At 45.8% G+C, this 27,873-nt stretch overlaps 1 protein-coding gene across 2 annotated transcripts; it reads left to right on the top strand.

Annotated features, from left to right (window-relative positions):
* The first annotated feature begins 7,580 nt into the window (after nt 1–7,580).
* LOC138742248 (transmembrane 4 L6 family member 1-like) lies at nt 7,581–27,354 on the top strand. Of its 2 annotated transcripts, XM_069896367.1 has the most exons (4): nt 7,581–7,895; nt 22,955–23,047; nt 25,805–25,971; nt 26,769–27,354. In XM_069896367.1, exons 1-4 carry the CDS (start codon nt 7,719–7,721, stop codon nt 26,941–26,943), a joined length of 612 nt encoding a protein of 203 aa, XP_069752468.1. In that variant the 5' UTR covers nt 7,581–7,718; the 3' UTR covers nt 26,944–27,354. The 2 variants fall into 2 exon arrangements, with proteins under 2 accessions (XP_069752468.1, XP_069752469.1); XM_069896368.1 differs by lacking the exon at nt 22,955–23,047 and having other exon boundaries at nt 7,582–7,895.
* The last annotated feature ends 519 nt before the right edge of the window (nt 27,355–27,873 follow it).

Genomic DNA, 27,873 nt, shown 5'->3' with positions numbered 1-27,873 from the left:
AGATGCTGCAAGACCACCTGAGTTCCTCCAGCATTTCTGTGTATTTTTAATGAAATCTAGAACCTGCTAAGAGCCACATCACAGGCATTTAATTCCAGAGGTCCAGAACACCACATAAGGGCAGGTACGACCTGTGAAAAGCCACCTCCTAGAAAAAGTGGAGATTCTGGACGAGAGTGGAAACAACGAAATATACCCGACAGCTGTGACAAGGCCTGAATGACGTAACTTGCTACAAAACCAAATCTGGTGCAGTAGGAGACATCAAAGACTCATTGCCAGATGAACTCAATGCCTTCTGTGCCCAATTTGACCATCAGAACAAGGAAGAACCACCGTCCCTCTCCATGTCCCCTGATGATCCTCTAAAGTCAGTATCCGAAGATCATGTGCAGGCTGCCTTCAGGAGAAGCGAATCCAAGGAAAGCATCCGGTATGGACGAAGTACCCAGCTGAATACTTTAAAACCTGTGCTGACCAACTTGCCAATACATTCACAGGCATTTTCAACATTGCACTCCAATAGGGCATGGTACCCACCTGTTTCAAACTGGCTGCAATTGTACCAGTGCTCAAAATGTGTAGTTATCTGCCTAAATGACTACCAACCAGTGGCACTCACACCCACAGTGATGAAATGTTTTGAGGGGCCTCTGTTGAAGCACAATCAGCTCCTGAGCGGCAATGAATCCATTACAATTTGCCTGCCGCAGCAACAGGTCCACGGCACTAGCCCTACTGAAAGCCATGGAACACTTGGACAGCAAAGACACATACATCAGAATGCTCTTTATCTATGAGATCTATCAAAGATGATCAGGAAACTTCAAGACCTGGGCCTCAATACCCCACTGTGTAATTGGATCCTGGATTATCTCACATTCAATGAGGATTGGTAAGAATCACTCCTCCACAATATCCATCAGTACAGGAACACCACAGGGATGTGTACTTAGCCTCCTGCTTTACACCTATGACTCTGTGACTCGGTACAATAACAACACCATTTACAAATTTGTTAACAATGCCGTGGTAGTGGGTTGTATAAAAAGGGACTATGAGTTAGCATACATCAGGGAGATTGAAAACTTGGCCAAATATGTGATAGTCCGTGCTGCCAAAAACAGAAAAATACAACACTGAACTCTAGAGCATACAAAACACATTTATTTAAGTCACGTTAGTGTGAATGAGGGATAGTGATGTCTGGTTGACAATATTACCCTTGTTAATATTGAATCTCATTCAAAGCACACAGGAAAATGACCATATTTAAGGAATTTTCTAGCAGCATATCTCTCAATTTGTTTGAGGTTCATTGTTGCAAGTCCTGGTTTAATATATCATGTCCTTAGCTAAGAAATTGGAAATGATTGACGTCAAACAGTTATTCACGTCTACGTTAATTTGAAGAGATTTCATTTCTTACAAACGAGTTAATGTCTAGGAGGTCTGGTTCTAATGTACTTTAACATTTGCATTCTATAAACCTGAGATTTAGACTTTAATTATCAGACTAGCAGTAAAATCAAACTCTTAACATTCATAATGGGAAAGAAAGCTTCTAGATTGTGGTAGAAACAGAACAGAACTCCGTTGGCTTCTCAGCGTTGATCTGTGCGCATTGGCACGTCATTGTGCAGCTGACAGTTGTAAGGCTTAATCAGCTGTCTTTTGCCCAGCAAACTATTTATGAATGGAGACCGTTATCTTGACAGTTTTGGCTCGATTGCCAAAGCCATTAATGCTTCGGCTTAGGAAATAAGTTTGGATAATTGCTTTGAATAATCAATTTAATCAGTGATTTGGCTTGTCTGGTAAAAGCAGCAATTTGCTCATTGAACATACACACACAATTTTTTTCTAACACCAGTTTTAAAGCTAGAGAATAAAGACAAAATCAGTGATTCATTTTCTTAATAATTTCTGTTTCTGGATGGCCCAAAAATAGAATCTTTTACAAATGGTGTTTGAAAAACAACCTCACACTCAATGTCACCAAAACCAAGGTGCTGATTGTGGACTTTAGGAAGGTAAAAAGAGGTGTAGAATAATTCAGTGATCATTGGGAGATCAGAGATGGAGAGGGTGAGCAAATTTAAATTCCTGGGAGTCACTATATTGGAGGATCTTTTCTGGAGCCAACACACTAATGTCATCATGAAAAAAGCCCCTCTCGGGAGCTTGCAGAGGTTTGGTATGACACCAGAAACCTTGACAAACTTCTTCAGGTGTGTAGCAGAAAGTGTGCTGACTGGCTGTTTCACGACCTAGTATTGGGGCACCAATACCTCTGAGCAGAAAGCCCTGCAAAAGGTAGTGGACATAGCCCAGTACATCACAGGAAAAACTCCCCAACATTTAAAACATCTACAGGGAACGCTGCTGTTGGAGAGCAGCGGCAATCATCAAGGATCCACTCCACTCAGGACATGATCTGTTCTTACTGCTGCCATAAGACTCGTACCACCAGGTTCAGGAACAGTTGCATAGAACACAAGAGTCTGCAGATGCTGTGATTGTAGTAAAAACACAGAAATGCTGGAGGAACTCAACTGGTCTTTTTAGGGACTATAGGAGATAAAGATATATTGCTGATGTTTCAAGCCTGAGCCCTTCTTCATGGAATAAACCGGAAGTCTCAGAATTCAGACGATGCTGGCTGGGGGAGGAATCCAGACCAAAAAAAGGTGTTAATTGGATATGATAAGGGGAGAATTTATCATGTCTGTGCATAAAGAGAGAGAGAGCTGAGGGAAGGCAATGGGGGAAGAATTTGGAGAGGTAGGGGAGGAGGTTTAATAAAAGCCAGAGAAGTCTATATTAATGCCATCCTGTGGGAGGGTGCCCAGTTGGAGATGAGGTGTGTTCCTCCAATTTTCAGGTGGTCTCAGTCTGGCAGTGCATGAGACCATGGACAGACATGTCAGAAAGGGAATGGGATGGAGAATTGAAATAGGTGGCTACTGGGAGATCCACACCATTGCAGCAAACAAAGCCAGGGTGCTCAACAAAGCGATCTCTCAATCTGTGTCCAGTCTTTCTGATGTAGAGGAGACCGCAATGGGAGCACCAGATGCAGTGGACGACCCCTGCTGATTCACAAGTGAAATGTTGCTTCACTTGGAAGGACTGTTTGGGGCTCCGAATGGTGGTCACAAATGGAGCATCTCCTGCAGCACAGAGGTGGGTTCCAGGGGGATGATTGGTGGGAAGGGAGGAGTGGACAAGGCAGTCATGGGGGGAGCGGTCCCTGTGGAAGGCAGAGAGGGGAGGAGAGGAATATGTGTCTAGTGGTGAGATCATGCAGTAGGGGGAGGAGGGTGTATTGGATGTGGAGGTTAGTGAGACGGTAGGTGAAGAATCCTGTCCTGGTTGCAAGTGGAGGCAGAGGGGGCCAGGGTAGATGTGCAGGTAACAGAGGATATGCGGGTGAGTGCAGAATTGATGGTGGTAGAGGGAAAGCCACATTGTTTGAAGGAGAACATCTCTAATGGTCTGGCATGGAAGTCCTCATCCTGGGTGTGGATGAAATGGAGACAGAGGAATTGAGAAATGGAATGGAATCCTTACAGGGGACAGGGTGGGAAGAGGTGTAGTCGAGGTAGCTGTGGGAGTTAGTGGGTTTATAGAAGATGTCTATTGAGAGTTTGTTTCCCAAGGTGGAGACAGAGAGATCGAGGAAAGGAAGAGTGTTGCTAGAGTTTGAGTGAATTTGAGGTCAAGAACAGTTGCTACCCCTCCACCATCAGACTCCTAAACAACACACTCAATCAGGGACTCGTATAAGAACTCTTACTTTACACTTTATTTATGGCTGAATATATTTCTCTGTATTGCAGGCAGTTTTTTTACATTTCTCTTTTGTATACTGTATGTATTTTTTCTTGAGTATGGATTTTTGCACCACCTGAGAATAGAAATTCTGCCTGGCCCACAGGAAAAGAATCTCAGGACTGTAGGTGATGTCAACGCTTACATTCGTGCTCTGAGCAAAAGGTCAGATCTTGAGGTATGTAGAACTAAAAGAGATACATAAATAATTTGCAGAAATACATTGATGTTTTTTGAAATAAAGATTAGATAATATTCAGTTGGGGCAAAAGGTGATGAGAAACTTCATATCATGGCCAGAAGAGTTTGGCTGAAATGTGTAGAGAGAACAGGATCTGGGGTGCATTGGAGTAAACTCTAAATTTAGATAGAAAAGGCACAGATGGGTTCCAGCAACAGCTGGTTTGGAGCAAGTGTAATCCAGCAGCTAGAAATAAATAAATTTTACTTGAAATACAGACCTATGATTGGAAGCTCTTCTCCAGGTCATCTGTGCATCGAATTTCCAAGGCATTTGTTTTGGTGGTCAGTAGATGGTTTGGGAATGCAGTCTGTGGTGGGAATCAGTGGCCTTAGCGGTAGGGTTTGAGAGGTTCAGGGTTGGATATCAGAATTTCATTCAACACTAAGAGGTGAGGGGGTGATACCTGGATATCAGGAATGTACTCTCGGAGGCTGTTTTTTGAGTGATTTTGCAGGGTATACAATGTCGAAGGTAATAGGAAGCACTAGGGGTAGGATGGGGTGGAACAGTGAGGTGGTGTGCCATTGTAGTTTTCCCTGAGGCTACTGGAGGAGAGAGGCCATAATTAGGTCGGTTGATTCCCACCCAGTCAGATGAGGGTGTTGGAAAAGTGTTAAAAGGCTGGTGCAAGCAGGTTGAGGTGGATGAAGAGTGAGGGAATGAAATACTCTGTCAGGTTAAGAAGGATCTTTTTCAATTGAAGTTGTGTCAGGATGGTGAAGAAGTGAAAACATTAGTGAGTTGAGAACACTACAGTCGAGGTTTTAAGGATGACAGGTCGCAAGGGTAGAAGAAAATGTTTTAATTTGAGAAAAATTATGGAGGTTGGGAAAATGCAGTAAAGGTGTTTTGCATTGATAAAGTTGCAAGAAGCCAACAATCAGATTTAAGAGTTTATTTAATGTATGAAAGGATCTGGCAGCAAGAAAATCGGATGAGCGAAGATTTGACTAGAGAGGAACTACGGAGAGATGTCTTCCAGTTACAAGATGGATTTTGAGCCTTGGAGGCCAGTGAACAGGCTGTGTGCCTGAAGGGTTCAATGCGAATAACAGGAAGGTGTTTTTTTTTGAAAGAGATGAAGTCTCAAGAATTAGACTTGATACTCTTGAAAATAATAACTCCAGTCCTTGCATCATGCTTCCTTGTTCTGGATGTTTGGTGACTCAGATTAAATACCTTAAATTGGCCAAACATGGACTACTTGGGGAAAAAACAAACCTTATCTTTCCAATTGCGTACCCATTCCGGTGCCGACATGTATGTCCATGCTCTCATGCATGTGCGATTGAGAACATCCGTAAATTGCATGAACACCACCTCATTTTCCTCCTGTACATCCTGAAACCAGTTGATATCAACATAGACTTCTCCAGCTTCCATTAAGACCCTCCCCCCGTTCCCTATCGCCATGACACCTTTCCTCCACTTCCCCAGCCCTTGTTTTGCTCTCTTTCCCTGTCCGTCACTCCTTTCCTCCAGCTCTGCATTTACAGAGCCACCCACTCCCCAATCCATTCTCCTGCCCTCTTATATCCACCGATGTCCTTCTAGCTGGTGGAATGTCCCTCCTCCCCCCCCCCCCACCCTTTTTATTCAGACACCTGCTTGCTTTTGGATCATACCTTGGCCCAAAATATTAGTTATATATCTTTGCATCCAATGGATGCTGCAGGACCTGCTGCATTTTTGTGTGTGCAGAATTTCTTGTTTCACCTCTGAGTACAGACTGATTTGTCTTCTGTGTGAACGTTATAACTATCCACGGCATTGATTCACCCTTACTGGCGAACCTCTGCTGCTTGTGCTTCCCCTCCCTGAGTCGTGAGGACACCCGGCCTGGAATGGGAAGGTGTGAATATGTTCCAGATCAGGGTCTCTGAACTGCAGTCACAGAAGTGGCCCCCTTTACCCAACTCATCCATGCTGGCTGATGCAGTGCAGGGTGTCAACTAGTTGAACTAATTCCCTGAACTAGTTCCATTTGTCTGTGTTTGGCGCATGTCCCTCTAAACCTTTCCTATCCATGTACCCGCCTCTCCCACTTCCTCTACATACCCGCGACCCACATGTCCTTTTTAAAACTTTCCTCTCTTACCTTAAATTTAAGCCCTCTAGTTTTAGTCTCACCTACCCCGAGGAAAAGACTGTGACCATTCGGTCATGGGCCCAGAGGACCCCAAAATCTTGCAGCAATAAGAAATTCACCAAGACAAATTGTTACTTAAACAAAAGTTGCTTTTAATTATCTTTAAACATGAAAACGGGATCAAACTTTATCTTATTACTATTAACTTCACCCCCTTCTAATTCTAAGCGCACGTGTATGTGTGCGTGTAAGTTCAGAGAAGTCCTTTGATTCACAATCCAATCTCACTTCTCACTCCTCCAAGTTTACTAGTATCAGGCAATTCTTATACTGTACACAGAATTCAACATTTATGAATCTTCACCAGGCTTTGGTACTTGAAAGGTAAATGGCTCAGGAAGGTTCTTGTTGGTTTTCAGAGAGATTTGTTGCTCGTTGGACACTTGCAACTGATTCCTTCTGATCAGCTATTTCAGTGTCTTGCCAAAGAAACTTGCCCCATCAGGTTTTCCAGATGATAACCTCTTTCATTCAGTTCACCACAGAGTTCCTTTTCTGTTTCCCTTATCTCAGGTGAAACATTAGATAGCCAGCCATCTCCTCTTGTATGGACCACAAGGGTTTTGAACAGGCTGAACTCAGAACTCACAACCCATCTTCAAAATGGGGGTTTTCCATAGCTTGTCAAGTTCCAGTCCCAGCTGTTGCTGCTGAACAGTAGAACTGAAATCTCTCTCGAAAAACCTGTTTGACTCTCTCTGCTTGCAAAACCACGTGACCTTCCTTGAACAGCAAACTGCATTCAGACAGACTGCGGCACCGGACCCAATCTTCAGAGTTGTTCATCTGTTGTTTTCCAGAACAATAATCCATGACTCCACAGTGTGTCCAATTAACACCTACTTGTGAAGTTTCTATAGGCATTCTTCAAAGTGTTTGCAAAGGCACTCGGATCCTGGACTGTCTGGCTTGAGCAGAGCTCCAGCATTTTTAATGAGATGTGTGTTGTGAAGTGTTTGGACCTACACTAATTTTTTTAAATCTCCTTTAATTATACAATATAAATATCTGTCCCAATTCATCTTATCGATTGCCCTCCTGGTTCTAAGTGGTCATCCTCTCAGCCTCTTACTTTCCAGGGGTGTAAATGCCCTCGCCAGTGCAGCCTCTCCTTGGGTCAATCCCTCCAGTCCCGCTGCGTCCTGCCCAGTTTCATGAGTCATCATCCTCATTTTGGGGAACCTGTCCGCTGCACAATGGACATTTATGGTCATCACCACCCGATGACCCGTCCCTTTCTGGGCCCTTCCTTCTGCACCTTCTATGGAACGATGGCGAAATGATTCCCGCGAATGTTCGCGTCACTGAGGACATTGCCCAACTTTTTTTTAACTGTCCACCTCCTCAAAACCTGCTGCTCGGCGTCTCGGTTCGCCAGTGGTTCGGTTCCCCCGAGCCCCGCAAGTAAACCCGGCGGCGGAGAACTTCCCGGCCCCTTCCTTTCGTCCAGACAAGAGGAGGGCGATAGGGGGGCCAAGTTGAACGGGCGGGATGGGGGCCGGCCGCTGCGCTCGTCTCCTTGGCGTCTCGCTCGTTCCCCTGGCACTCGTCTCCATGGCCGCCAGCGTCGCCTTGCTGTTTCCAAACGGAGACGCGCGCTACATAGTGGACGGCCACATCACCTGGTGGGCCACCATCCAGGCCGGAGTGTGGGGGAGCGGGGTCCTGGTAAGAACGACCTCTCGGCATTAACGCGAGTCCGCGGGCGGGCGAGAGCGGGAGAAGCGGCAGCTCGTTGCTTGGGAGTCACTTTTGCGCTGATGCTCCAGGACCCTCCTGATGAAGCGTCTTCGCGGCTCGGAACCCGCACGACGAAGGGTCGTCGATCGTTCTTTTTCTCCCCTTGATGCTGCCGCGTTCCTCCGCTCCAGTACCTCGTGTGGCTGCTGTTCGTCTCCTTTTCTCCCCCTGATGCTGCCGCGTTCCTCCGCTCCAGTACCTCGCGTGGCTGCTGTCCGTCTTCTTTACCATTGGATGTTTAAAACTCAAACCTGTCCATGTGTTGACCGGGTTAAAGGCAATCGGCAGGTGCTGGGGGTCGAGGGCAATGCTGTGGTGCACCGTGGTGATAGTGAGCAGACACAAGATTCAAAGACTGAACAACAGGCTTTATTCAGCTTAAGGTTTCTGCTGTGCCCTGCCCCAGAGTGACTGACCTCCAGAGGGGTTGGATGTGGCTTCTAGCCTGGCCAGGTGTTGTCTGTCCTCCGGTGCTCTTCCTGCAGGTACAGTGGTCACCCCTGCAGTAGGCTAGTGGTGTATCACCACAGGTGCATAAACATGCTGGGGAAACTCAGCAGGCCATGTAGCCTCCATGGGAAGTAAAGGGGAACCAACCCTTTGTCAGGCAAAAACTATGGAGTCAGCACATGCATCCACCCACAGTGGGGAGGGGGGGATCTGCACTCTCTCCACTGTCACAGCATCCACCCATAGCAGGGAGGGGGATCTGCGCTCTCTCCAATGTAACACCATCCACCCATGGCAGGGAGGGGGGATCTGCGCTCTCTCCAATGTAACAGCATCCTTTCCATTAAACGACAAACTTCTTCATAAGAAAACCTTCCAAATGCCAAATACTGTCTCATTTTTGCTGTTCAAATCTGGAGAATCCCAACTAGTCTGGAAGGTTATTCACACTTGCAAGTGATTCCAGGAATTAATGACCGATTGGCCTTTAAAGCAAAGTCAGCTCAAAGCCAGCATCAGATGAAGTCATCTCACTCCTGGGATTGACCTCTCAACCCCAGTGCCCGTTGCAATCAGGCAAGTGTGAAATGGGCAATTGCATTGTGGGATAGAAATGACTGAAGTTTTTGCGTGAGTGCAGGAGCTAAAATCGAAGGTATATACTTGACTGTGGGAAATTCGCAGTGGGAGAGAGAGGAAATAAATAGCTATTGTGCATAATTTATAGTGAGGGAAAGTTGGTAGTTTCCCCCCCCATCTTTATAAATTGTGCGCGATAGCGCTACCAACTTTCTCACCCTGTGTAAAAATTGTCCGCTATTGCTATTTATTGCTAGCACTTTCCCATGGTCCCTTATAAAGGTTTATATAACAACAGGGGCTGAAGGGCTCATACTACGCTGTACATAAAGCTCATTGATGTTGTAGCAGCCCGCGTCACAGGCCGATGCAGGGAATGGCTGCTGAATGTGGTGACCGGCAAAGCATCATGCGGGCTGAAATGCCCATTTCCATAGGCTGCCAGCAGAGCAGTGAAACTGGCCAACCACCACCGGTGGATCACAGGCGGCCCAATCGGGTTATGGGCATCTGAGGTAACCAATCGACAGCTGGCCTGCTCAAGCCATGCCCCAGTGGTGACACGGCCAAGCTGACTATAAAAGGCTGAGCTGCCACTGAATAAACTCAGTGTCAAATACACTCTACTGGTGTGTGTGTCTTTCTTCTCCTGCAGATTCGAGCTACAGCCTTAGGGCTATAACCAAGATCTATAACCTAGCTGTAGTCATAGCAACCTCACTACAGTGGTGACCCCCAACTGGTCCAAATGGCGCTTTGGATCCAAAGATGGAAGGGGAACCTGCAATCACACCATAACATTGAAGCTGCCTGGCTTCTGGACATCGCAACTACGGGTGTGGTTCCAGCAAGCCGAGGCACAGTTCACCATTCGACAGATCTCTGTCAATGACGCACGCTACTACCATGTGGTCAGTGCTCTCGATCAGGACACCACGGCCCACATCATTGACTTCCTCCAGCAGCCTTTGGAACAAGGAAGGTAGGTGGCCATCAAAAAGCTGTTAATCCACTCTTTTGGGCTCTCAAAGTGCGAGCGCATTGCACGACTGTTGCATATCGAAGGTTTGGGGGACAGGGCCCCTTCCGCCCTCATGAGCCGACATGCTCACTCTCAACGAGGGCCACATCTGCCTGCTGTTCCAGCAGATCTTCCTGAAGAGGCTGCCCAAGGACATCTGGCTGCTCATTGTAGAGGAAGATTTCAATGACACCAAAAAGGTGGCTGCCTGAGCAGACCTGCTACGGGGAATGAAGAGAGATGCCTGTGCTTCACTCAAGCAGGTGACAGCATCGCATCATCAGCGCCCGAACAGGAAGACCACCGACTGTCTGACCTGGGTAGCCCGTTTTGGAGTCCCCTCTGATATCACCACCAATCGTGGTGAGTAATTCACATCCTCACTGTGGACTGAATTGTCTAAACTCCTGGGGTCACACCTCCACCACACGACTGCCTATCACCTGCAGTCCAACAGCCTGGTGGAGCATTTCCATCGGCACCACAAGGCTGCCACATTGGCGCGCCTCAAGGGTCAGATGAGTTTCCCTAGGTGCTGCTAAGGATCCGCAGCACAGAGCTCCTGTATGGACAGGCCCTTACTGCCCCAGCACAGTTCCTTCCCCCACACAGTAGTCCAGCACAGGACAGGGAAGCTGGGATATCTCATCCCATCCCCATCCCAGCACCACGGTACATCCGCCACAACACACCACAACTTTACCTTTTTTATCTTCGTCTTGATGGAAGGGCTGAGACCCGATACAGTGACTGACTATTTGTACCCATGGTCCACAGGCTCCGTGTTTATATCACGGTCATCTTTGAAAGGCAAGATCACAACCCTGGCAAGTAACACTGGCCTGGTTCAAGGAGGAGAAGGGGCCGCACACAGTTGACTGCCCCCCCAGCTCGGCTGTGTGGTGGGACCCTTGCTCAGCGAGAGGTCTCCAGGATCACTCTGAGGCTCCAGCTCTCCCACCGTGTCCTGCCTGGGGAGGTGTGCTGTGCCCATTCTCTTCAACCTCAGCCAGGAGAATGTAAAGTTGAATTGTTTATGTTCTGAGATAGAGTGGAAAACACTGCAAACATTTTGTTAAAAATACAAGAGTTTGAAAATTTCGAGGCATGGTACCAAGAATTTTTTTTTGTTAAACGGTGGTGCATGGATTGCAGCAGCCACTTCGGCTCCACGTACTTTGACGTTTAGAACGGTCAAATCCCCGACCCTGCTACATGTTTTATTTATGATCATGAAACGTAAAGGAAATTAGAAACAGGACAAAGAATTTCAAACTGGAGGATCAGACTGATGTTATTGAGCAGGTTTAACTTGCTGAAGCAAAAGAGCCAGTCTGCAGTAAACAGATTGCCGGAGATGTGAGAGAGGCCGTCGGAAGCACTGTGCAAGAGGGCAGGCATCAGGGTTAGACAGAGAATTAACCCAGTAGTTTTCAAACTGCCTCCCTAAACTCACATACCACTTTAAGTATTCCTTATGCCATAGTGCTCTGTGATTAGTAAGGGATTGCTTAAGGTGGTATGTGGACGGAAAGAAAGAGTTTTAAAACCACTGTTTTAATCGTCCCTAATTGACCTGTTTCATAACTCCAAAGGAAATGGGCCAATGACAATTTTTCTCCAGCAAAATATTTCAGTATCAATTGGGTCTAGAGCAGTGGTTCTCAACCTTCCCTTCCCACTCACATCCCACCTTAAGCAATCCATTACTAATCAGAGAACACTGATGGCATAGGGATTGCTTAAGGTGGAATGTGAGGCAGTTTGAAAAACCACTGAATTAACCCGTTCAGACCCATGCTCCCAACGATTATACTTGCAAATGTAAGATTGCTGGAGAAGAAAATTGAGGCTGCATCTGAACCAGGTAGAACTGCAGGGCTGCTGAACTCTGGTGATTACAAAAACATGGCTCCAGGGCACGATTCCAGTCTCAGCGATCCAGCTGGATGGCTTTATCTCCTTCAGGTCAGAGATGCTGCTGCTTCTGGCAAGACTTTGGGGGGGGGGGGTTGGGGCTATGCATTTACACCAGTGAGAACTGATGCACAAATATTTCTGTTGTAAAGAACTGCTCAGAGGAGATAGAGTATCTAATGGTGAAATGCAGACCCTTCTACCTGCCCAGGGAATTCTCGGCCACAGCGATTGCTGCAGTTTACGTTCCACCTTCAGCTAATGGGTAAAACAATAAAGGAGTTTTATGGTGCCACCTGAGAACCCCAGCCATCCCACTCTAACATTTGCATGATTGTATCTGGTGACTTCCAACCATGTCAACCTGAAAATGGCCTTAACATGGTTTCAAAAGCATGTCAAGTTCACCAGCAGAAGGGTGAACACCCTAGATCGAGTGTACACAAACATCCCTGGGCTGTCTCTCGCCCCCACCTTCGATACTCATACTGATATCCCCAGTGTACAGACTCTGTTGGCAAAACGGACCAAGTTAGTTTGCAGGGAGATCAGAATATGGGCAGGGGAGGAAATAGGGTTGGGGGGGGGGGGGTCCTGCCTTGAGATGGATTGGAGATGTTTCAAGATGGTCACCTATAATGGCTACATAAACATCGATGAGTACACGAGCTCAGTGACAGGCTACATTAGCAAGTCCATTAAGGATGTCACAGAGCTACACAACCAGGGCTAACCAACAACCATGGTTGGATGCAGAGGCCCAGGCACTTCTCAGAGCTTGTGATGCAGCCTTCAGGACAGGAGACAAGTTGACACTAAGTCAGCCAGGGCTGTGCAATCCTGAAGGCAAAGTGAGCGTACACACAGATCCATAGCGGTGTGACACTGGTGACATGAGGCACCTGTGACAAGGTAACAAAATAATAACAGATCACAAGTCTCTTGTTCTGTGGTCAAAGTCAAATGGTGCAGGGCTTTGGCTGAGGCTAGGGGTGATAGGTGTTTGGTACGGAGCGTAATGTCCGGATTCCATTGTTGGCAGAAGTTTACTAACCCCAAAATGGGGTATGTGGGCATTCAGTGGGTTCCAGGCGAGCAAGTGTCAGTCATCGCTCCGTGGCACTTACAGTGACTCTGAGGAATTTAACCTCCCACTGGCCCCTGGTTACCTTCTTTTGTGGGATCACATATCCCCAGTTGTCCAGTGCATTCAGCAGTGTAATATCTGGGAAAATAAGGTGGCACAAACCCTGAGAGTCTCATATTCATAAAACAACATTTATTTATTTATTTGTGTAGATGTCCTGCATGTGTATTGTTTGTCTGTATGTGTGCTATGTCTGGTTGTGTGTCTGCATGATTTGTACCGAGGACTGGAGAACAATGTTTTGTCAGGTTGTACTTGTACAATCGGATGACAAAAACTTGACTTGAAGGCACATGTCTAGGTTCTGTGTTTCTGTGTATATGTATAGTTTGTATTTGCACTGTTTTTGCACCGTGGACCAGAGAACACCGTTTTGTTGGGTTGTACTATTATGATCAGATGATATCATGATGGAGATGACTGTTAACTTCAGGGCTGGGGGCAGAGGCCGCCCCCCTGTCCACATCAAAGACCCCCAAGTTGAAAGAGTAGACAGTTTCAAGTTACTTGGAATATTTCTCTCCAATGATCCAACCTGCAACAGGCAAGAAGGTGCACCAATGCTTCTCCCTTTTGAGAAGAGTGAAGAAGTTTGGCATGCTTCCCTTCTCCCTTAACACATTCTACAGGTCCACCATTGAAAGCAGGCTTACTGGATGCATCACAGCATAGAACAGGGGCTGCTCTGCTCAAAATCGGAAGGTGGTGAATGCAGCTCAGGACATCACACAAACATCCCTCCCCTTGATGGACTCCATCGACATCTCCTACTGCCTAGGAAAGGCAGCCAACACTGATTGACACATCATACTCTGGACACATTCCTGTTTCTCTCTTCCTGTCAGCAAGAAGGCTTAAGAGTGTGAAAGTATGCTTCAAAAGGTTAAAGATTGTTTCTTCTCAGGAATAAGAAAGTGACAAAGAAGAACAATATGACAGTAAAAAATGGCAAGGATTCTGTCTCAAAGTTAGGGAACTGAATCGTAGAGAAGAAAATGGAGGGGCTGCTTCGAGGCCTGCAGAGGAAGACATTGCTCAGCCTGTCCAGTCAGTGGAGCCGAACCAGAAGGAGAGCTGACGTCAAGGGGGCAATACCACCCTGGATCAGCAAATTGGCGGTAGGAGCCCTGGGAAATGGCACGAGGAGAGGGGGAGACTCAGGACCCCCCCCCCCCCACAGTGAGAACGCCGTCGGGTGCTTTTGTGCTGAACGCACACCCGTGCTATAACTAGCGAGAGACCGGGAAGCATGGGGGAGGACCAAAATCAGTAGGTGGTGACCCCAGGGTGATGCACCATTGGATCCAGGGATGTGATGAACAGCAGCGAGGAAGAGGAAGACCACGAGGGAGATGGGGACGACAGCAGCAGCAGTAATGGCAGATGCCACAAGGCTAGAAGACCTAGTAAAGAACTGTTGGCAAGGCAAAAGGAAAAGGAGGACTCGGAGCCCTCCATGAGAAAAATGCTGGAGCCCTGGGACATATAGAGAGCAGACAATTTCAAGCTTTGGAAAAGAGAGCCCAGGACATGATTCAGAAATTAAATGAAATGAAAGGTAGAATCATGGAGGTGGAAGACAGAATGGGGGCAAGTGAAGACAGGTTCAGCAGGGTGGAGGATGAGTTAGATGCTCTGGTAAGGGAGAGAGAGCGAGTCTGGAGGAAGCTAGATGCCCTGGAGAATTACAGCCACAGGAACAATATCAAAGTTGTGGGGCTGAAGGAAGATGCTGAGGGGAAAAACCCTGCGGACTTCTTCCAGAACTGGATCCGTGAAATACTGGGGAAAGATATACCAGGGGGAAAAAGTAAAGGTGGAGCGAGTGAGTCGGACACCCATTCCAAAGCCAGACCCTGGGCAGAAACCTCATTCAGTCCTAGGAAAACTGGTGCACTACCAGGATAGAGAAAAGAACTTGGGGGCCAGCAACAGCCAGAGCAAGGAAAAGAGCGAGAGCCAATGGAAATAGAGGGGCATAAGATATTGTTCTACCCTGATATTAGGGTGGTGCTTTTAAAGCGAAGAAAAGAGTGTTAGCCAGTTAAAAGACTGGTAAAGCAAAAAGGGTATGAGTGTGTCTTAACGTACCTGAAAGTTGTACTACCGGGGAGTGGGGGGGGGGGGGGAGGGGGGGCAGGCGAAAGAAAATTTCTACCAGAGTTCAGAAAGTCACAACAGTTTGCCAAAGAACTACCTGTACTTGAGAGGGAAAAGAAAAAGAAAAACAAGAGTAACATGGGGTCTAATCCATGACAATGTAAATAGTTGTTATAAAATATTAAATATCTTGGTGTAAAAATATATGTAGAAAAATGATGAATGTGAAACAAGAATGGAAAAGGGATCTGGGAGAATTCTGGGGAGGGGTAGGGGAGGAAGGTGAAAAGGAGAGGCGCAGATCACAGGGGCCGAGTAATGGAGGCAAATGGCAGTGGTAGGAGAGCAGCGATCGGCAGGGGGAGGAGGGGGAAGAGGGATAGGATAAGGGAATACAGTGAGGGGTCAGGGATTGTGATAATGCTATGGCTTATTGTTGTTTTCCCCTTTTTCTTGTTGGATATTTTTTCCTTACTTGTCTTTTTTGGTTTGGTTGTCTTTTGTTCTTGAACTTTTCCAGGGTCTGCCGCAGGCTTGGTGGGCAGAAGCAGAGGGCTGAAGGTTGGTTGAATGGCAAACATGGGGCAGTGAAGGTATGGGGAAGCACCAGTCTGGAATCTCTGGGGTAATGGCTAAGAGCACAAAATAAGTTAGCTTTAATGTTAATGGTTTGAATGGAACTGTAAAGAGGAAAAGAGTCTTGGCACACATTTAAAAAAATGGGATAGATCTGGCCTTTCTCCAAGAAACACACCTAATGGAGAGGAAACACCAAAAGCTATAAAGGGGATGGGTGAGCCAAGTAATAACCTCCTCATTTGGCTCAAAGGCAAGGGAGTGGCAATTCTGATAGGCAAGAGTGTTCCACTGAGAGAGGAGAATGTGACTATAAATAAAACAGGGAAATTTGTAATGGTGCACTGTCAGATATATTCAGAAGCCTGGACTTTGGTAAATGTTTATGCCCCCAATTTTGATGATGAAATGTTTATACAAGATACTTTCCTAAAATTGGCAGAGGGAAAGGAGAACATCTTGGTTGGGGGGCCTTTAACTTTTGTCTGGACCCTGTCTTAGATAAATTGACTAAGAAAATAACTAAAACAAAGGTGGTAAGGTTGTATGAAAGAGCTGAATCTGATAGATGTATGGAGGTGGAAGCATCCCAGGGAGAGAAACTACTTTTTCTATTCAAAACAACATGACTCCTACTCTAGAATAGATTTTTTTTACTGGCTTCAGCCCATATAGAGGGTTAGATCATGGAGGCTAAGTACACAGTGAGGCTCCTCTCACACCATTCACCCCTAATACTAACAACAGACAAGCAGGATACAGTATACAGGCAACATCTTAATACACTGCTGTTAAAAAAGCTGGAGTTGTGTAGTTTCATAAGAATGCATATAGACATGATCTAAGAGACCAATTTCTTTTATGAGGCATACTTGAGAGGTCAGATAATTGGATACACCAAAACAGTTAAAGAAGAATACATGAGGGAGTTCAATGAATTAGGCGAGGAGATTACAGCCTGGAAAAAGACTTCCAAAAATCATGTTCCAAGGACCATTACAGGGCTCTAACAAATAAGAAATTGAAGTACAATACGTTACAAACGTATAGTATGGAAAAGGCCATTATGTGGTCAAAACAAAAATTGGGAGAGAGAGCCCACAAAGTCTTCTCTTGGCAACTGAGGACAGAACAGGCCTCAAGGATGATCAATGTGGTACATACTGGGAATGGCAGGATCTTGTATAAACCAAAAGAGATTAACGAGATCTTCAAGAAATTTTATGGTCTATATAAATCAGAACTTATGAGAGTGAGGGGGTGGTGGTTCTGATAAAACCAGTGAGCTCCTGTCTAAATTAGAATTGCCAAGTTTAGATCCAGAAGAAAAAGAAGGGTTAGGTCTTCCCCTCACAGAGAAAGAGATAGGTAAAGAATTGAGTTCACTGCAAACTAACAGGTCCCCAGGAGAGGATGGGTTTCCACCTGAGTTCTATAAAGAGTTTAAAGAATTATTGATGCCCCTTTATATGGAGGTGGTGGACCAAGCAATGGAGACCTCAACCCTCCAAGAATCTTTTTCATCAGCAATCATTACGACAATCCTTAAAAAAGACAAGGATCCACTAATGCCGTCTTCTTATAGACCTATTTCTCTATTAAATACAGATAACAAGATTGGCGAAACAATGGCCAAAACTAATAAATAAGGACCAAGCGGGCTTTTTACAGAAAAGACAGGCGGCGGATAACATTGGCAGATTGTTGAGTATCATGCATCAGGCACAAAACAGGAATGAGAGGGGACTGGCTGTGGCCTTGGATGCAGAAAAGGCATTTGACAGGTTAGAGTGGGACTTTAAAATGGGAAAATTGGGGCTATGGTCAACTTTTATAAATTGGATAAGGGTGCTCTACCATGCGCCCAAGGCTAAAGTTGTGACCAATGGACAAATCTCTCCAGCATTCCCACTGACAAGATCAAGTAGACAAGTGTGTCTGTTATCTCCAGCTCTGTTTGTACTAGCCATGGAGCCATTAGATGAGGCCATTAGCCAGGATCCAGACATTAAAGGCTTCAGAACAAGCACAAAATTAATTTATTTGCCGATTATGTTCTGATATATCTGACAGACCCAGCAAACTTGTTGCCCAAGCTATGCTCTATTCTGGAGGACTATGGGGAGATCTCCAGGTACAAGATCAATTAATTAAAAGCAAAATCATGCCACTTACGAAGGGGGATTACAGTCAACATCAAGAAAATAGTCAACTAAAGTGGCCGCAAAATTGGATGAAATATCTAGGAGTTAGGATAGATAGCAACTTGAGTAATTTATACAAGCAAAATTAGACCACCTCCGCTTGGGAAAATCAAGGAGGATTTAAATAGATGGATGTCCCTGCCCATAACATTAGTGGCAGAGTTAACTGCATCAAGATGAATGTGATGTTGAGGCTCCAGTACCTCTTCCAGACACTGCCCATGGCATTGCCCTGGGGATTCTTCAAAAATTTAGTCTTGGGAGTGAAGAGGTTCCTATTGGAATGGAAAAGTAGCCAGGGTCTCTATGGAAAAATTGACCTGGAATTATAGTCTGGGCAGATTGTGAATGCTAGGCTTTAAAAAATACTATTGGGCAGCCCAATTGAGATACATTGCCTCCCTCTTCAAGGGGGAAGGTGTACCATCCTGGGCACAAATTGACCTGCGAGCAAGGAGCAGAGATCTTTATTTATGTGGGAAACTAAATTTCTTTCAGAAATGAAAGACAGCCCCATATTGAAACAAATAATCCTCATTTGGAACAAAATTAACCATTTTGTAGGAACCAAAGTGGAGCTGTCCCCAAAAACACCCTGACTCCAAATAAATTGATCCCATTGACTGTGGATAACAAGATCCTGGACACTTGGTGCCGTAATGGGATCAGGTGCACAGAGGTCTGTTTCAAGCAGGGGCAGCTAATGTCATTTGAACAACTTAGGAATAAGTATGATTTATCAAACAATATGTTCCACTGCTACCTTCAGATAAAATCTTTTCAACAGAATAAATTAGGTCCAACTATGGCTCCGCCAAAATGCAGTGACACAGAAATCATGATTCAAAAGGGCATCACATGAAATTAATCTCGGCAATGTATTTTTTGCTCCAAGTGGAAGGACCTAAACCGGACCTTCACCAATCAAGGCAGAGGTGGGAATCAGACTTAGGAATAATGATTGATGCTGGTCTGATCTGTGTTGGTCCGGTGTGACTGCAGTCTCAATGCGCTGTAACAGGCTGGTGCAATACAATTTACTGCACCAGTTGTGCCTGACGCTGCAAAACCTGAACTATCAGACCAATGCTTCAGATGTGGCGTTGTGACAGGGATGTTTGTGTTTGCAACATGGACATGTACCAAAATGAGACCCTTCTGGGTGGAACTGTGTCAAGCCCTGGAAAAAATCCTAGATAAAGAATTCCAGAGTTGATCCTGTTGGGAAACTTAATAAATGTAAGGCTTAAAATGAAGCTGTCCAAATTCCAAATCCAATTTGTCATGATCGCATTGGCGGTGACCAGGAAGTGCATACCAGTTGCCTGGAAGTCTAACTCCTACCTGAGCATTGAATGTTGGAACATAGAAATAGACAGCTGTGTTCCCATGGTGAAAATTACCTACAGCCTAAACAATACAGCACTTTTTTTGAAGATTTGGCAGCTCTACTTAAACTACATAGAGGCACACCATGCCTCGCCGCTCTGCCCCACCCTCCTAATACCCCCTCAACTGGTGGGGGAGCAGAGTAGGACCATCCCATTTCAACCAGAGAAAGCCACGGAAAATGAAAGCAACCTGCACGCTCACCACCCCAAATATAAGTTGTGAGTGTCTTGGTCATTGTGTGTAAGTGTAATTAGTCTGGTGTTCAGTGTTCAATGTTGGGAAGGGGGCAGGGGAGAGGGAAGGGAATAAAAAGAACTTAAACTCTATGAAAAATTTATATGGAATTAACAACTATAAAATGTAAATAATGTTGATATTGTTGATAACGATATTAATGATATTGAGAATTGTTGGGAGTTTGAGTGGAAGAACTCTAAATAAAATATTCAAAAAAAAGAAACTGTTTGTTCTCCACAGCCATTGGGTACCTGAATGAACCCCACAACTTGTTCTCATTCTACCTTTGCTTGGTGTTAATGATCTTTCTTTTCATTGTAATTATACACAGCTGCACGAATGTTAGTGATTCCGTGTCAGTCTGCTGTAGAATTACCCTTCTTAGTGTACATGATATTTTATGACAAATGAATCATAACCAGTTGCTTGGCCTTGGAGGGAGAGTTGCTGTCCTGGTACCAAGTTTCAAGACCCTCTGTCTCCCTCCTGCATTCCGACTCATCATTGTCAGAGATCCTGCCAATAAGGGTTTATGAATGAGTTGGAGCTCAGTTTAGCCATGCATTCATAGGTGTGCAGGAAGTGTCCTAGTGCCCTGTTATGTTTCGGATAATCTTGTGGAGCGGTTAGTATTGCCAGCCTTTACTGGTTGGGGCCTGTGCAATGAAAAGTAATGGATCCAATTGCAGAGTCAGCTGCTGAATCCAAGGAAATGTTGATCGGGGAGTAGTTTGCTTGGAAGCGGAGTTATAGTCAATAAAGAGTAGTCTGAGGTAGGTGTCCTTGTTATCCAGATGTTGCCGGGTGGAATGGAGGGTCAGGGGGTTGGCATCTGCTGTAAACCTGTTTTGGCAGTAGAGTGGGATAAGGGTGGCCGGGAGGCTGGAGTTCGTGTGAGCCATGGGCAACTCTCAAAGCCCTTCCTGATGGTGGATGTCAGAGCCACCAGCCGATAGGCATTCACCCCACCAGGCACTCTTCTTCGGCACCTAGAGAGCACTTGGGAGTGCTTGTGCATGAATCGCAAAAAGTTAGGTTGCAGGTGCAGCAGGTTATTAAGAAGGCAAATAGAATGTTGGCCTTCATCGTGAGAGGAATTGAATTCAGGAGTAGGGAGGTAATGTTGCAACTGTATAAGGTACTGGTGAGACCGCACCTGGAGTACTGTGTCCAGTTCTGGTCTCCATATTTGAGGAAGGATATACTGGCTTTGGAGACGGTCCAGAGGAGGTTTACTAGATTGATCCCTGGGATGAAGGGGTTGACTTATGATGAAATATTAAATCATCTAGGATTGTATTCGCTCGAGTTCAGAAGAATGAGAGGAGATCTTATAGAAACATATAGGATTATGAAGGGTATGGATAGGATAGATGTAGGAAGGTTTTTTGAGCTGGCTGGGGAAACTAAAATGAGAGGACACAGTCTCAAGATTCGGGGGAGTAGATTTAGGACTGAGATGAGGAAAAATAGTTTTTCCCAGAGAGTAGTGAATGTTTGGAATTCTCTAACCAGGGAAGTGGTTGAGGCTGCCTCATTAAACATATTTAAAATTCGGTTAGATAAATTTTTACATGATAGAGGAATTAGCGGATATGGGGAGAACGCAGGTAGGTGGAGTTAGGTCATAAATTAGATCAGCCATGATCGTATTGAATGGCGGAGCAGGCTCGAAGGGCCATTTTTGGCCTACTCCTGTTCCTACTTCTTATGTTCCTATGACTAGTCACATGACAAGCTATAACCCAAGAGGCAACGGGCAAGGGGAACGTGAGAATGTGGTGGTCTGGAAGGCAGTCCTCCTGGCTCTCAGGTCAAAAGTGTGGGCTGTTGAGTTCTGGCAGGACGCCCTGCCCGAGGCGCTCCATGCCATTTGGTCACTGCTGTGCACAGCTACCAACGAGACACCTCACAAACATCTGTTCTCATTTCCCAGGAGGTCGGCGACTGAAATGTCACTCCCAGCATGGCTTACGTCCCCAGGACCGGCTTCTGCGTAAGCGTGTACGGACACACAAGGCCGAAGCCCTGGTCGAGCAGGTTTTTCTCCTTCATCCAAACCATAACTACGCTTACGTTTGGTTCGGCAGTGGCAGGGAGGACACCGTCTCAACCAGGGACCTGGCACCACCAGGAGTACCCAGCACACCACGCCACCCTCCAACCCAGGACGATGCTGACTGGGCATACATCCCAGTTCCCATGCAGCTATGGGGCACACTTCAGCCTTAGGAGACGAACCCACCCCCCCACCCATCCAATACGACCTGCATACATCTATCCCGGCTCCCCCGGCCATCCCTCTGTGCAGTACCACACCAGCCATACATACCCCTGCCGCCAGCCCCCCCCACTTCCCCTCTGACCAGTGACCAGGAACCAGTCCTACGATGGTCACAGAGACCCCAGTGGCCGCCGAATCGTCTCAACCTGTAAACATCGTCTGTACATAGTGGGTGCAATTCCTTATTACTGCCCCCCGGGACAATTTTAAAGAAGGGGGTAATGTGATGGTACACCACTGTCCTACTGCAGGGAGCAACATCTGTACCTGCAGGAGTGTAAGGGGACAGGACAACTCCTGGCCGGCTGCCAATCAAGCCCCACCCAGTCGGGTGTCAATCACCCTCCGGGATTATAAGCCTGCACTGGCCGGCCTCCTGAGGCCTCACACTGAGTTGCTGCAGCCACAGCTAGCCTAGCTCTATGGAGGTCTTTGTGGATTTAAGCCTGTTGTTCAGTCTTTACCTTGTGTGTGTCTGATTCTAGCTAACAGTACATCACACCAACTGCTCTGTTTTCTGGGGTGAAATGAGAGTTCATCACCATGTGCACAAGTGCAAGGTCCAGAGGCTGCGAAATCCTTCCTGCAGCTGCACCGGCCGGTCAGATCCACCGACCACAACAGTAAAAACCAGGATGAGCCATGAAGCAGAAAAAGATGAGACATGTTGGCAATTATGCAAAAATGAGACGCGTTTCATGCATTTCAAAATATTGAACGTTTTTGAAATGTCTCTGACGCTGAGCAATATTTAAGAAGGGTGGAAGATCCCTGTTACAGGGGGTCCTGCCGAAACGTTGACATCCCTCACCCTCCACAGCGGCTGCTCGACCCGCGGAGTTCCTTGGGATCCCGGTCTGGGCCATTTCTTGTGTCCGTCTCCGATGAATATCCCGCGTCTTTGGCGGGAGGTGCAGGTCACAGCTGAGACTCCGGCGAGGAGTGGGTTGGAGGCACCTTGCTCGGGCCAGAGCGTTCGGCAGGATCGGCCACGGGGCCAGTGTGTAGCCGGAGGGGGCGGCTCAATACCACCCGACTCGGGGTTAAATCCCTCCTTTGTGCTCATTGCCTTTGACTCAGGTCATCGTGGCAGCTCTTCGCATCATCGCTGCCGCTGCTGCCGCTGCCGTTGGCGACAGTCGCTGCTGTCTCTGTAGAAGTGGCAGGATTAAGGTAAGCCTGGTCTGACCACATCACTCCCAGCTCCAGGGCAATTGGGCTTGTTTCAAATGATGCGCGGTTTTGATGGCTGCGCTTTGTTCATGGAGCTGTAGTTTAACTTTCATCCGAAAGAGTTTTTAAAGAAATATTGCAGATGTGGCAAAGTTAACAATGAAAACTAATTGCTAAGAACCAGGAAGGAGATAGCAGAAGCTTGTACAATTAGAGGAAGGGTAAAGCCGAGGCGATGATGGGGCTGAAGGGGAAACAAGTGAATGGGAGCAGTTCCAGAATGTGAACAGGGACAAAAAAAGCTGCAAAGTGCAGAGCAGGGATGGTCTAATTGGAGGGACATGGTCAGGTGGGACGTGGTCAGGTGGGACGTGGTCTGGGCTCTTCTCCCCGCGTTGTGTTGACACCCCTTTGTGATATAGATATAAATGACTGAAACAACAAGGTGGGGGTGGGTGAGTTAGGAAGTTGCTGCAACAATTGGGGGAGGTAAACAAGGATATCTGCAGATGCTGGAGTCGGGGGCTGTACAAAGAATTTCTGGAGAAACTCAGCAGATCATGAAGCAAAGTCAATCGGCCTGTCCAGCCCAAGCCCTTCATCTGAGTGCCAAAAATCTGACAGAAGTCTGAATAAAAAGGTTGGAAAAGGGATGGGAAGAGGGAGAGGGTCATGCTAACAGTTTGAGATGGATACAGGTGGGAGGCTAGAAGAGAAAGTGATAGGAGAGAGGCAGAGGGCTAAGAAGAGTGACTCTGATATGAGAAAAAGGGAAGGGGATGGGGGCTGCAGGAAGGAGGACAGGGTGGTAAAGAAAGAGAGGGAGAGGTGGATCGAGTTGTGGACCATGTCGAGCATTGTCAGAGAATACAACAGGATAAATATCAGTTAGAGATACGGGCAGAGAAATGGCAAATGGAGTTTAATCCAGAAAAGTGTGTGTGGTGTTGAACTTTGGGTGGTAAAATATAAGTAGAACACACATCCACACATATTTACACACACGCACATACCCACAGACACCCCTTAAAAATATTGATCAGGAGAGGGATCTGTGGCTCCAGGTCCAGAGTTCCTTGATAGTAGCCATCAAAAGGGAAAAATGGTGGTGCCGCCACTGATGCAGACCCGCAGAAAGGAGGACAGGAGACAACACTCTTCCAGAGGTTTCTGCCTCCCAGTCTGACTACTAATTGCTCTTTACAGGTTTTAAACCACCTGTGAAAGGAGCCCATTGGAGTTTTTTATTTTAAAATTCTGCAACCACCGTGTCTGGGCCCAAGATACCGGTGCCTCTGCCGGCAACAACCTCAAGGGGTTGCAGACTTCAGGGAAGCAGAGGTCTGTTGCTGGGTACTAAAAAGGGGAGATCATTTCCCTCCTCCCTCTCTGAAGCAGAGAAGATGAACCACACTAGCAGACCAGCGAGGGGGTCTGCAGCTGAAAAACACACAGAGAGTGGGCAGTTGGTGACTCGAGGCGAGGAACCCATGCAGGCTGCGGGTTACTGGTAACTTGTCGTCAAGAGAATCACGCTGGGCTGCAGTCTGCTGGAGACTGGCTCAAGACTGGCTGAAGGGAAAACCAGCTATTGGCACTGGGGTGCAAGAGGGCGCTGAGGGTGGGAATGGGTGCTGAGTGGCTTCGGGTGCTGAAGGCTTCCTGGTTGTGCTGGAGGTTTGGATCTGCAGGTCGGGTTGACGATGCTTTGGATTAAAGTCTGTGTGGCTGTAGATGCTGTGGGAGCACTGGAAGTGAATTTACGGACACCCAATGACTCCAAAGGGACTGTCTTTTGCTTCCTTTTCTCTGACTGTATGGGGCGCTAGACAAATTCTGTTGATAGCAAATCTTTGTCTGCCTTGAGACAAACTAAATGTAATTTCAATCAATATTACTTCTGTTTTATTATATGACAATAAAAAATAAAGAACCTTGAAGTAGACAGGGTGGTGTATATGGCATGTGTGCCTTCATTCGGATGGACATTGAGTACAAGGGTAAGAGGCCATGTTACAGAAACATAAAACCCACTACAGGAAAGATGTGGAGGGTTTGTAAAGGGTACAGGAAAGGTTTACCAGGGTGTTGCCTGGATTGGAGTGAATGTTATAACAAGCAAAGAGAGGTTTTTGTCATATACACAAGTACAATTCATAGAAGCACTAAAAGTATTTTTCAGTTTAAACAAAGTCATTTTCTCTGGAGTGTGGGAGGCTGAGAGGTCGTCTGAAAGAAGCCTTTGCTCATGTAAAATTATCACAAGCAGGAGGCATATCATGGCCAGCAGGTGCTCCCCACATTTTCCTCTGTCAAATCTAAGGGTTCTTTGGCCGACTTTGAGCAGCCCAAATATTGTCACGGTCTGGGCAGGCCCCTCAATGCAGGTTGGGATTAGAATTGTAGACTTGGGGTTTAAAAGGAGCAAGTCCTCAGATGTATGTTCTCTTCAGGCACCCAGCAGAAGAGAAAGCGATTGAAATCATTAAAATGGGCTTCGAGGAAATAAGGGAAATGGAGGAGACGTTATGGATTGACTTTGTCAGTGGCTCCATAGCTCAGTGGTTAGAGGACTGGTCCTGTAAACCAAGGTTTGCAAGCTTGTTCATCACTGGGGCCTCATCTCTACGAGGGTTGCTGGACAAAGTGATAACTCTCTGTCTTCCTTATGGTAGACAAAGTTAAAGAATTTCATGTATGTTACATTCTGAATGTAGTATTACGTGACAATAATGGAACCTTTACCTTTGTCTACAGATGCTTTCCTCTGTCTTTTACTCCTTACTTGCGATCATTGGTTCAGTTGCCTGTTTCATAATCTCTATTTTTGGAATGGCAAAAGGACCTCTTTGCTTATTCAGTGCCACCTTACCCAACAAGAGCCATGTTCACCAGTGGGATTACCCGTTCATTGAAAAGATCAGGTAACACTTGATACTTAACCAATTACTTAACCATATCCAATTAGTCTCTGTAATGTATAATTCAGTGAAAATTACTCTCTTTTGTGACAAATTAATTCCAAAAAATATTGGAACCATCTCCTGTCTGAGGATGGGGAATCATAATAGAAGTTTATAAAACCACAAGGAGGATAGATAAGATAAATGGTCATTGCCTTTTACCCAGGGTATGGGTGTGTAAAATTAGGAGGCTATAGATTTAAGGTGAGAGGGAAGAGAGGGAAAAGGGTCCTGAAGGGGACTTTTTCCACACACAGAGTGGTGGTGTATGGATCGAGATGCCAGTGGAAGTGGTAGAGGTGGACAATGGAAACATTCAAAAGACATTTAGACAGGCATGTGGATAGAGAAGGTTTAGACAGCCCGAATGCAGGCAAATGGGACTAGTCTGGCTGGCATGGAGACATTGAGCCAAAGGGCCTCCTTTTGTACTGTAGAAATCTATATATCTATGGTTAACCATGATTGCTAATGGATTAGTGCTGGGGATTGCACCACTGTCAAATAAAACTGATATATTTATTTTACCTTATATTCTATGTATGTATGTTATTTTGTGCTGTGTGAAGAATATATTATGTGTGTACCATAATCTGGAAAGATGTTGCTTCATCTGGTTGGGTATGTACATTAAGATGATTATAAACTTGAACCTGAACTTGAACTCAATTCTAACTTCATCTGCTGTTGATTTGTGATCTTCCATGTGTGTGATATGAGATCTAACTGCATGGTGTGCTTTCTCTTTCTGCCTGCAGTGAAATCAATTACCTGTATGACCCTATGCGTTGGAGAACTTGTGAGGAACCCAAGAACATTGTGCTCTGGAATATAGTCCTCTTCTCCATTCTCGTGGCAATCAGTTGTCTGGAGGTTCTCCTCTGCAGCATTCAAATAATCAATGGATTGTTGGGTTGTATCATTGGTGGATAATAGTTTGTTGGCAATAGACTGACCAACTGAATATCATGGGCTTGTTAGGATAAAATTGACAGATAATTGCAACTGATCAGGACAAATTTGAATCAAAACCCCAGGGTTTAACACAGACTCTTGAACCACCCACGAACCCAAACCTGGACCAGAAACACACTCTGCTTTTCCTTGAAATTGTAATGTTGTTCTGATGCTGACCTGACCACATGGTTAACAACGCATTTAACTGGAACTCAAAAGCATGAATACCACCAATGCTGGCAATTTTCTAACTAGCAACCTCATTGGTTTACCCATAACTTTGGTGATCTTCTCTTTCATTGCATGTTCTGAATTTTAATCCAATCTGTGATAGGTGTAAATCATGTGACTTCATTGACCCATAAAGATATCTTTGGTTCTCTTTCAGCAATTCTCGCAGTTGATTTGCAGCCATATCCCTTAACTGCTCTTTTTGGAGATTTAGGAACAGATGAGGATCGTTGTTCAGCTTCTGTCATCAGATGATAGCTTTTACCACCCTGATGGCTAGGAGAGCAAATGTTCTTAAATGGAAGGACCCCACCCCATCTACTATAGATCAATGGTTTTCTCAAACCACGGTATGTTTGAACTTAGAGAACATTAGAAATGCTATATTTGATCCCTCGGTTAAATTTGAAGAAACCTGGTGCATTCGTACAATATTTTCATATGATATAATTTCTTTTTTAAAAATATTTTATTTTAATTTTGTGGACAATTTTCATCCAAAATAATCATTACTTTAATAAATAAATTGGATTAAAAAATTAATGGTACAACTTTTCCATCTCTCCAAACATCCCCCATCCCTCCTCCCCTCAAACAAATCCTGGAAGTAAAGAAAAGAAGAAAAATGAAGATAGATAAGAAAAAAAGAGAGTAGAAAAAGAAGAGAAAAATAAC

The sequence above is a fragment of the Narcine bancroftii genome, chromosome 9, assembly GCF_036971445.1.
Source record: "Narcine bancroftii isolate sNarBan1 chromosome 9, sNarBan1.hap1, whole genome shotgun sequence".
Classification (NCBI taxonomy): Eukaryota; Metazoa; Chordata; class Chondrichthyes; order Torpediniformes; family Narcinidae; genus Narcine; species Narcine bancroftii.
This window is presented reverse-complemented; position numbering and strand designations above follow the sequence as displayed.